The sequence below is a fragment of the Brachyhypopomus gauderio genome, chromosome 14 (assembly GCF_052324685.1).
Source record: "Brachyhypopomus gauderio isolate BG-103 chromosome 14, BGAUD_0.2, whole genome shotgun sequence".
NCBI lineage: Eukaryota > Metazoa > Chordata > Actinopteri > Gymnotiformes > Hypopomidae > Brachyhypopomus > Brachyhypopomus gauderio.
Window position 1 is genome coordinate 747,768 of NC_135224.1, and position 11,821 is coordinate 759,588.

The 11,821-nt window shown below is 40.3% G+C and overlaps 1 protein-coding gene across 1 annotated transcript; it reads left to right on the forward strand.

The window, feature by feature from the left end:
• The first annotated feature begins 1,888 nt into the window (after nucleotides 1-1,888).
• Nucleotides 1,889-8,131, forward strand: LOC143474467 (NLR family CARD domain-containing protein 3-like). Its single transcript, XM_076971933.1, has 3 exons — nucleotides 1,889-1,980; nucleotides 5,606-5,801; nucleotides 6,357-8,131. The coding sequence occupies exons 2-3, from the start codon at nucleotides 5,633-5,635 to the stop codon at nucleotides 8,129-8,131; spliced, it is 1,944 nt and encodes a 647-aa protein (XP_076828048.1). The 5' UTR covers nucleotides 1,889-1,980; nucleotides 5,606-5,632.
• The last annotated feature ends 3,690 nt before the right edge of the window (nucleotides 8,132-11,821 follow it).

Genomic DNA, 11,821 nt, shown 5'->3' on the forward strand with positions numbered 1-11,821 from the left:
TAACTGATGCTAAGCTTGTTTGTAGCAGATGCTAATAACCTTTCAGGCAGTGACTAATGTTTCCAGGTGAGTTTTCAGGTGGTGAATAAAATTAGATGTGGTGGAACCAGCGTCCTGTATTTTTATGCCACACACGCTCCAGTTTGCTGCTCTTCTATTAGCTACTTGTCTGAAGTTTTTGTACCCAAAACTTATTATGAATGGTGGAACAGAAGCGAGCGTCCTCACCGGTGCTGCCATGATCATGATGGTTTGCGGCGCGCGCATTTGTGCGCACTAGCTTTATACTTGACGTGTCGTGACCGGTGCGAGGGTCCGCGCACCGAAAATGTTACGTCAGAGGGAAGTGAAAAGCATACAGACAGGCGGAGAAGAGATCGTCAAATGAAACACAAAAGAACATTACAAATAAAAGATTGTTCACGAGTCTCAAATCATGAGTCCATGTCGAGTTGGAAGTCTTTTGAATGCAAGTCTAAGTCGAGTCTGAAGTCACTGTATATGCGACTTAAGTGCGACTCAAGTATGAGTCCCAAACTCGAGTGCCCATCTCTGGTGTAGACAGAACAAGGGTGGATGAGGGAGGGTGTAGACAGAACAAGGATGGATGATGGAGGGTGTAGACAGAACAAGGATGGATGATGGAGGGTGTATATGTAACCAGGCCAATTTTCTTAGCCCGACTCTGCGTTGTGTTTAAAGAGATATTACAGGACCACGACGGAATCTGCATCTGTTTATTCTGCACAAGATACAGAAGAGCAGAAAAATATAATGAGACCGGCGACAATCGCCCCGCTGATCTACCTCGCGCATCAGCATATAAAACAAAAGAGAGTGCGCACAAAGCAAGGGCTAATGCTACTGCTAAATACACATTATAAAAATAATAAAACAATAACCATTACAGAGCACATTGCATACCTGCACAAGAAACAAAAGAGCAGAAAAATATCATGAGACCGGCAGCAATCGCCCCGTTGATCTACCTGCCGATTACAACCAATACTTTTAGCTCTATATGCTCTACATGTACATGAACTTGCAACACTACAAATGATATTGTAGTGTACATGAACTTGCAACACTACAAATGATATCTTTTCATAGCTTCTTCAAAGCTCAGCTGAAGACCTTTATTTTCTTCTCTCTCAATACTTCCACTCTCACTAATGCTCACTAACTTTCCCCTCTTATATATGATTATGATCATGTAACACGCCCATGGCTCTATAAAAAGGCAGTATATAAAATAAACCTATTATTATTATGATTATTATGATGATGATTATTATTATTATTATTATTTAAAATGGTTGTAAACTGGACAACAGTCAAGACAAGTCTGTGAGCACACTAAGAATCCCCATAGCACATACAATATAAGCATTGGTGGACACAGACAATCAAGCAGTGAGAGACGTGTTCATCCAGAAGGCCCAAACTCAAACCGTGTAGTTGCCCCAACTACGCAGGGAGCTGCAGTCATATATGTGGACTAATTTATAGTTCTCATTGCCTCATGAATGTTATACAGTGGTCATAACAGCTCCACCCATGCCATCATCTCATTTTTACACCATTTACTGAGTCATGGACTCAGAATGTGTGTGTAGATGGACATCAGTTTGTCTTTGTTTCTAGTGGATCTGCTGCAAGATCAAACTCCCCTCAACCCAGCGGTGTGTCCATGAAGAGTGATGGGTCAATGAAACCCCCTCTCAACTTCAGAGGAGAACCAGTCTTGCAGGACAGGTATTAATTTCTCATCCTCTTGCTCGGTCTAATCTCATAAATGAAACAATTGCTATGGCTACAAATCTGTATTGTAATCTTAGTAGAATTTGTTTACATTATTGTATTGTAATCTCGTAATTTGATTACAGAGCTTCACAGGACATCTCTCCATCCAACTGTCAGATTCCCTGTAGTCAGTCCTGCAGGAGTTTCAGAGGTCCTGAAGTCTCCAGTGTTTTTTCTGTAAGTGGTGTAAATTCTTAATGAGGTCAATAGTCCACTTAATGTGTCACTTGTGTAATGAGCTTCTTAAGGGTTTGTCACAATGTGTAAATTGCTTGTATAAGGAGTTCATGTGAACACAGATATGAACATGAGCACCTCTTCTGTTCTTTTCCAACCACCCAGAGCTCTCTACAGCGCCCCTACAGGGCGTTCAGTGTCACACAGGAACTTCCCCTATAAACCTGTTACACTTGTATCCACTCAGTGATGTTTGTAGTGTTTCTAAGTCAGGGTACATGACAGACATTGAGGATCACATACTATCCCACACATGTAATTAATTATGTGTTTAATCTGTTCAGTCATAAACTCATGAGAGATCTACAGAGAGCAAGAATAGCCAAACACCTTCTACACTTACTTTATAAGAAACATCTAGCATGTGCCACTTTATTAGGGCTTCTACACTCTCTACCCACTGTAGGGATTTGACCTACTAATCCTTTAAAGTAGATATAATTTACTTTACCTCAATTATTAATCAGTCTCATTACCTAAAATCAGTCTCAAATTTAAATTAAACCAGAATCACAAACTTTAATTCTTAACTAAAGAACAACTCAAGTGGCATGGTGGTGTGGCGGTTAGCGCCGTCACCTCACAGGTGGTCTGGGTTTGATTCTCGGTCTGGTCTGCTCTGTGAGGAGTTTGCATGTTCTCCCTGTGCCTGTGTGGGTTTTCTCCAGGTACTCCGGTTTCCTCCCACAGTCCAGAGACGTGTGTGTGTTAGGTTGAGTGGTAACTCTAAATCACAGGTCACTAATAGACGGACCTCTGTCCGGATCCTGACCGAAATTATGTCTCTTGTGGACCCGAAACTGATACCAAAACAGAAACAACACTGTAAAATCTTGTTGAGCAATTTCTGGTTTACCGGCACAGCTTTTACAGTTCTAACGGTAGTGGTCACACGTCGAAATAGACATATGGACCAATGGCATGTGAGTTTGGCTATACCAGAGACATTCCAGGATTTTGGTACATTTCAGGGGTGGTCACTTCTGAAAATTTGATCTTCAATTTGATCATTTTTAGTCATATATTTATTAGCTACATGTTATAGACTATCAAAAAGTTTGATTTGTCAAGCTCCGATATGGAAGCAGTTTTTTTTATTAGATCTAAGTTGGTATGCAGTAACAGGGCTGCAAATTTAGGCTATGTTGTGGTCTACCCCAGGAACAGATGCTAACTAAAATTTTGCTATGTATTAGGGGTGGGACACGATTAAAATTTTTTATCGAATTAATTAGAAGCTTTGTAATTAATTAATCGAAATTAATCGCATTTCAGTATTTAACATGAGTAATATTAATTTAAGTTTGAATGATGAATGAATCAATGAACATAATCATAAACTTCAACATCTTGTTTATTTTTCCACCAGTCTACTACACAGACCAACACTGGAAATTCCGACCAAAAATGTTTAATTTTGGGAGTTTTGCTCAGGATATATAACTGAAGTACATCAGAAGAGGTTTTTTAATACCATTTTAGGTAGACTTTATTTAATTTCCCAGGCCTCTGCTACAGGCATCTCCATAGTGCCTAGAAGTGGTCTTCTGCATGCTCAAAGCAAATGACTGGATCTTCCATTCATCATCTATAATATGAGCTGTCACACCAAGATAATTCTTGTTGCTAACTGAGGTCCAGTGATCCCCAGTCAGAGCCACATTTGTGGCGCTCTTCACAATAACCTGTTTTACTTCCCTTTTCTCATCATACAGCTGCTGATTTTTCTTCGACATTGTCTTTCTGGACGGCAGTTCGTAACTTGCATCAGCTGACACAATTTGCAGCACTTCTTGTAAAGCCTGGATTATACTTTCACGAGTGACCGTAGTGCGCGACTCCGCCCACCTCGCGCGAACGTTCATACTTGCCACGTCTTACTTAAGCCTCCGACCACAGAGAGCTGTCTACAGTCCACAGCAATCCATCTTGCCAGTGAATTGGTCAGTTTGTCTGACGTGGACTTTGACATTTTGTTTCTTAATTTGAACCCCGACATGTGGTCGAGTGTTGACTGGCGACACTGTTTGCTCGTACTAGGAATACATTTAGCAGCTAAGTGATCATTACTGACCTGCGCGTTAGCCCCAAAATGTTTTGCGTTGAGGTGGTAACGAAGGGTGGAAGTGCTCCTGTGATAAGCGAACTCCTTCCTACATAAAGTGCAAATAACACTTAATAGTGTAAAAACTGTACATGCAATACAATGTAGACCAAAGAAGTTGGTTTTATAAGTAAAGGAGATGCATTTCAACAATATACAAGAGGAAGTAATTTATTTAGAGCTTATTTTAATTGTTACATTTGGCAAAGGAGTTTCACAGTGTATCACGGAACAAAGTGAGACCGGATGGGAGTTTGTGGAAGACGTCAGGGTTGCAATTACTTACTTTCTCAGGTGTATGCAAACATACTATCGGCGCCCCCCGAACGAAAGTTGTTGACTGGGGGGGGTGAGTGGCGAACGTAAGATATGCGTCGCATGCGCTGCATACCCCCTTTTTGAGCCACTGGAAGACGTAACATGTAACCTAGTGAAATGACAAAAATAAAAATATAGAGAAACTGATAGGTGAGATGGAGAAGTAGAGAGAACCTGCGAAAAGAAAGAAATATACAGGTGGGCAAGACGGGGAAGGACAGAGAAAACTGATCACTGAGACAAAGAAAGAGAGGAGAAACCTTTTGGGTTTTGTCTGACCTCAGTCATTTATGAACACGCACAGTTATCATGTTTTACTTTATTTATAATTGGATAGGGAAACACTGTTTCTATTTGTGCATATGACAATATCATAACATAAAACATCAGGCAAATCAAAAACTATCTTAGGTGAGTAGCGCCACTTTTGTAGGCTAGCTTCCCCTTCCTAGTCAGCATTCGTTACATAACGTTATTCCCTCATTGTCACTCATTCACTCATTTACACACATTTACACTCATTTAAACACAATTTTTCTCTGATGATTCAACAGATATCTGCAGTTATGGCCACAGCGTGACTTCAGTGGACTGATCACTCTCCTCCTGTCTCTAACTCTATCCTCTTGTGCTGTGTGTGTGTGTGTGTGTGTGTGTGTGTGTGTGTGTGTGTGTGTGTGTGTGTGTGTGTGTGTGTGTGTGTGTGTGTGCGTGCGTGCGTGCGTGTGTGTGTCAGCCGGTCTGCTGGTTCCACTGCCAGTTTTAACAAGAGCAAATTGATCGCTTTTGTTTCAGTGTGTGTGACCACCTTCACAAGCTAGTTAGAAGTCATTTGGGGATCAGACAGTAGTCTAGATTCCTCCATTACTTGAGATGGTTAATTAAGCACCATCAACTGATAGATGTTAGTGGTCAGAATAATCACACATGCACTGAATAAAGAAAACAGAGTTGGTCAGCAATGCTTTTGTATTATTACAGTTACTTTTGGTAAATTTATATTAGCTCTAATGATAATTTAAGACTAATACTACTATTTTGTAAACTCATTCTGAGAATAAACATGTTATGAAATGTAGCATCAGTCACAAAATGACTCATATGCCAGTCTGATTTATTGTTCTGCTGGCATTTTGTTTTAAGAATGTTCTGGAAAAAATCACCTCATTTATGGTAAAAGAGCTGAAGCGGTTTGAGAAACGTCTACTGGAAGGTGAGTCAGAATCCAGTGAGGAGATGAAGGATGACCAGTTGAGTGCCAGAGTTGGAGCTCTTAATGTCACCCTGTACTTCCTGAAGAAGGTGGGCCGAAACGACATGGCTGACACTCTGGAGACAAGTAAGAGCTTTCCTGAAAAAACACAGTTTCTATTATTCAAAATATCTACTGTTATCTACTATCTACTATTATTCTACTATACAAATATCTATTTTTATGCATTGTAACACCTTTCATTCATACATTCAACTCAAAGTGCTCAGAAACATGATGTACAAAAGCAAACCCTACAAACCTGAGGCCAGTTAGGTCTACAAGTTCTGCCTTGCTACTGTCTACTGTTATCTATTTTATTTTCATAGGCATCTGGTCAAGATGTTCACATATAGTGTACAAACTATATTGGTGATTGAGTACTGATCTTGCCTTAAATGGCTTGATTATCGCCAAAGTCCATATTATAAAATTCAATATTTAATATGATTTTAGTTTGTTTGATTTCTAATTCAAGTCTTAGCTCACATTAAGGTGCAATGGGTATCATACCCATTTTATTTAACATTGTAGTTATCTACATATGTCCAGAGCAGTCGCTCTGGATAAGAGCGTCTGCTAAATACCGTAAATGTAAATGTACATATGTGGAAGGATTTTCTGCTTTAACCCTTTTCTTAGATGAACTGATTTTGATTCGTCAGTGTGAGCTGAAATCTAATTTGAGGAGGAAGTCCCATCGTGTATTTGAAGGAATAGCAAAGCAAGGTGAAGACACAAGTCTGGAGAAGATCTACACAGAACTCTACATCACAGAAGGTGGAAGTGCAGAGGTGAACAGGGAGCATGAGGTCAGACAGATCGAGGCGACGTCCAGGAGAGAAGACGTTCCAGAGACACCAATCAAATGCTGCGACTTATTTAAGCAATCATCAGGACAAGACAAACACAGAACTGTGTTGACAAAGGGAGTTGCTGGGATTGGGAAATCTGTGTCTGTGCAGAAATTCATTCTGGACTGGGCTGAAGGAAAGATAAATCAGGACATCAAGTTCATATTTCCACTTCCGTTCCGTGAGCTGAACTTGAAGGAGGGAAAGCACAGTTTGATGGACATTCTCAATCAGTACTTCCCAGAGACACATGGGCTGAAATTGTCTGAAAAGCACAAAGTTTTGTTCATCTTTGATGGTCTGGATGAGTGTCGACTTCCACTGAAATTCCAGTCCAATGAGACCTGGTGTGATGTATCAAAAAAGGCTTCACTCGATATTTTGCTGACGAATCTTATCAAGGGGAATCTACTTCCTTCTGCTCTCATTTGGATAACGACCAGACCAGCAGCCTCAAACAAGATTTCTCCTGAGTGTGTTGACCGAGTGTCAGAGGTACGAGGGTTCACTGACTCACAGAAGCAAGAGTACTTCAGGAAGAGATTCAATGATGAGGATTTGGCTAACAAAATTATCAGCCACATTAAAGCATCAAGAAGCCTCCATATCATGTGTCATATCCCTGTGTTCTGCTGGATTTCCGCCACTGTACTGGAAAATATTTTGAAAGGAAATGAGACAAAGGAGAGAGAAAATACACCAAAGACTCTCACACAAATGTACATACACTTTCTGATCTTTCAGACCATACAGACGAAACGGAAGTATGGTGAGGACTCTGGTGTGGATGTTCAGTGGGATAAGGAAGGCATTTTATCACTGGGAAAACTGGCTTTCCATCAGCTAGAAAAAAGCAACCTGATCTTCTATGGAGAGGATCTGAGAGAGTGTGGCATTGATCTCACTGATGCATCACTTTACTCTGGGCTTTGCACACAGATCTTCAAAGAGGAGTCTGGCATGTTTCTGGGATCTGTGTACTGCTTTCTGCATCTAAGTCTTCAAGAGTTTCTGTCCAGTTTATATGCATATATTTGTCTCAGCAATGACGAGAAGAATGTTCTTGATCGAAAAGACACCCTGAAGAAAAATGAAAATGAAGCCATGACAGATATGCTCAAGATGGCAGTGGACAAAGCTCTGGAGAGTGACAATGGACACCTCGATCTGTTCCTCCGTTTCCTTCTGGGTCTCTCACTGCAATCCAATCAGCCACTTTTACGAGGTCTGCTGACAGGAAGTAGCTCCCACAACAAACAGGACATTGTTGACTACATAAAGTTGAAGTTTGAACAAAATTCATCACCAGAAAGATCAATCAACCTGTTCTACTGTCTGAATGAGCTGAATGATGATTCTCTGTTGAGAGAGATCCAGAATCAGCTGAACTCAGGACGTCTCTCTGAAGCTGAACTCTCACCTGCGCAGTGGTCAGCTCTGGTCTTTGTGTTGATGACATCTGAAGAGGATCTGGATGAGTTTGACTTACAAAAGTTTATCAAATCTGACGAGTGTCTTTGGAGACTGAAGCCAGTGGTCCAGCTTGCTAAAACAGCTCTGTAAGTAAACCCATATTCTCCATGCAGTTCATTAGTAGGGATGTTTTCTTAAACGTAGTTCACAAAGTATTTTACATATTAATAATAATAATAATTATTATTATTATTATTGTTGTTGTTATTTTAATGCAGCAAGGCAGGAACCTTTTTGACCTGTTTCCTCAAGTGGTTTATGAAGTGTGTGAAAACACATGACCTCCTGCTGAAGAACATAATAATAGTTATTGGGATTAGTGAAGGCTATTAGAGTGAATCTTTGTGAGAAAAGATTTGTGACATTCAGTTTGTGACAAAAGAGATACAGTAATTGAAATAACTTCTGGACTGAAGGTCCTTCGTTATTCCAAATATAGTTTTAATGAAAGAACACTGCTGTCTTTGTTCAGTATGACAGACCTAAAATGTTCTAAACCTTTGACGTATGTCCCCATATTAGGTTCTGTAAGTGTAATCTGACAGAGAGAAGCTGTTCAACTCTGCTCCCAGTTCTCACCTCAGAATCCTCCAAGCTGATTGACTTGGACATGAGCAACAATCCCCTACAGGATTCAGGAGTGGAACAGCTATCTGAGGGACTGAGAAATTCAAACTGCACACTGAAGATACTCAAGTGAGTTTCTTTACCATTATGTAGATTTCACCTGTAGTTGCTAAATTATTGTTGTTGGATATAATTGTTTTAATCTTATTATCAGTTAAGACTGTAAAGTGAATAAAGTAATAGGTTATAAAAGGATGATAAATAAAAATAATAAACAGAGAGACAATGTGTTCTCTCCACTGCTTAAAAAATATTGCAATGTGTTTGGCACCGGATACAATAAGGCTTGACTTAATAGTAGTGCTAGACTTTACAGTGGATACACCTTATAAAGTGGTGCAACCTAAGATTTCAGTCAGCATAAACCAGGAGGGGGTCCATTGTACCAAATTATAACAGACCTTTGAAATCAATCAGCCTGTACATTCATGCCCCCATGTGGAAGTGCAGTGGAAATGAAATACAAGAATAAAAGGCTCAAATAAGCATTTTTACCTTAATATATTAATTACTAGATTTATTTTCTTTATATTCATTTATTTGTTCCTGCTTAACTAAATTTGGATGATTATTATATTGCTGGATATGTGCTGGATAAAGCCAGCTACATTACATATTAATCACTAGCTGTTTGGGTGAAGGTTTGCAGTAACTGTCATGCATCATCCTTTTAATGCATAAATTAAACTTGGACTCAATGTAAATATTGCAACCTGTGTAAGTATTGGCAGCAGCACCACACCTCCTCCGGCCACCAGAGGGAGCCAATGGGCTAATCAGCCAAACGAGCTACACCTGCTCGACCCTTTATAAGCAGCTCTTTCCAAAATGCCGGTACTGAATTGTTAGTAAGTGTTCTGGTGTACAAGACAGCTGGTACCATTTGGTAGAGCAGGGCTGACCGGTCGATTGTGAAGGAAGTGTGGGTAGACCGCATGACATTAAAAAGTAGTGGATGAATGAATATCGCTATCGTCCATCTGCACTGACGGTTGTATTTTGATTGCCATACATGGTAGCTAATGTGACGTGTAGGGTTTGACACGCAAATATTTAGGTATTGTATTATCTGTCCCTGTGTAACTGAAAACATTTGTTAATAGTAAAAAAACTATAGGATCAGGTTTAAACACATTAAAAAGACAGAGGCAGCCAGTAGGGGGCCTCCTTACCGTGACAGTTATACTCTTTCAGGAATGTTGATCTTTTGATTTGTCTTTTAGACTTTCAGACTGCAGTATAAAGGAGGAAGGATATGAAGCTCTGGCTTCAGCTCTGAAATCAAACCCCTCATCACACCTGACAGATCTGGATCTGAGAGGAAACGACCCTGGAGACTCAGGAGTGAAGAAACTCACTGAGATACTAGAGGATCCAAACTGTAAACTGGAGAAACTGAGGTAATTATATTCAGGGGGAAATGTTGTCATGTTAACATCAGGAATGTATGTTGTTGTGAGAAAATAATTTCAGTTCTTCTTTATTGACTTTTCTCTAACTCTGTGAAGTACAATGCCCTACTCAGATGACTGATATCTTTGGGATGGTTGTTTTTCTGTCCCTTCAGACTGTTGAGTCCTGCTGCAGAGAAGTTCTGTGCTTCTCTGACTGAAGCTCTAGGTTCAAACCCCTTACTGCTGAGAGAGATGGACCTGAGTGGGAAAATACAGGGAGACTCAGGAGTGAAGCAGCTCTCTGATCTACTGGAGGATCCACACTGCAGACCAGAGAAACTTATGTGTGTATTTGTACTTTTCTTAAAAAAAAAAAAAAAAATTATTCAAAAACAATTCATGCTGTAAATTTGTATTTTGTCGCATGAACGAACTGCATTTTTAAATGTTACTTTTTTCTCCTTAAGAAATTTACTTTTTTTTAGCGCAAACATTATTTCATGAGTAATTATTAATTGATCATTATAAATAGTGCATTGAGCACAGGGTTTGTTTTATTTGCATTTAATTTAATTGCCTTTAATCAGGCATGATTTATGAATGAGAGAAATGTCAGTTCTCACCCCTTTCATTACATGCCAATATGTAGGATGTGTGTTAAGTCCCTGGTACAGTGGTGTCTCCTCTAACATGTCTGATGGTGTGTGTTAAATCACTGGTACAGTGGTGTCTCCTCTAACATGTCTGATGGTGTGTGTTAAATCACTGGTACAGTGGTGTCTCCTCTAACATGTCTGATGGTGTGTGTTAAATCACTGGTACAGTGGTGTCTCCTCTAACATGTCTGATGGTGTGTGTTCAGTCACTGGTACAGTGGTGTCTCCTCTAACATGTCTGATGGTGTGTTAAGTCACTGGTACAGTGGTGTCTCCTCTAACATGTCTGATGGTGTGTGTTCAGTCACTGGTACAGTGGTGTCTCCTCTAACATGTCTGATGGTGTGTGTTAAGTCACTGGTACAGTGGTGTCTCCTCTAACATGTCTGATGGTGTGTTAAGTCACTGGTACAGTGGTGTCTCCTCTAACATGTCTGATGGTGTGTGTTAAGTCACTGGTACAGTGGTGTCTCCTCTAACATGTCTGATGGTGTGTGTTAAGTCACTGGTACAGTGGTGTCTCCTCTAACATGTCTGATGGTGTGTGTTAAGTCACTGGTACAGTGGTGTCTCCTCTAACATGTCTGATGGTGTGTGTTAAGTCACTGGTACAGTGGTGTCTCCTCTAACATGACTCCTGGTGTGTTTTAGTCTCAGCAGATGTGGATTAAAGACAGAAAGCTGCTCAAGTCTCTCCAGAGTCCTCAGCTGTCAGTCTTGTTTTGTAAGAGAGATGGACCTGAGTAACAACAACCTACAGAATTCAGGAGTGCAGCAGTTATGTGAAGGACTGAAGAGTCCACACTGTAATCTGGAGATACTCAGGTACAGTTATATCTCCTGCAGTGTTGGGAGGGAAGCAGGGTGCTGAGCTGGGAGTAGGCTATACTGCTGCTTATTACAGAGATTACGGTTACACAAACGAGCACTTGTGGAATGCAAGTCGATTACCAACAGACAAAAATGCTAAATGTACACCTATATACACAAACCAGAAACAAGTGCAGCACATCATGTTAATGCAACAAGGAACAGGTGATACGAATGACGAAGATGAACACACACACCAGTGCACACACAAACACAGACACACGTGGACACAG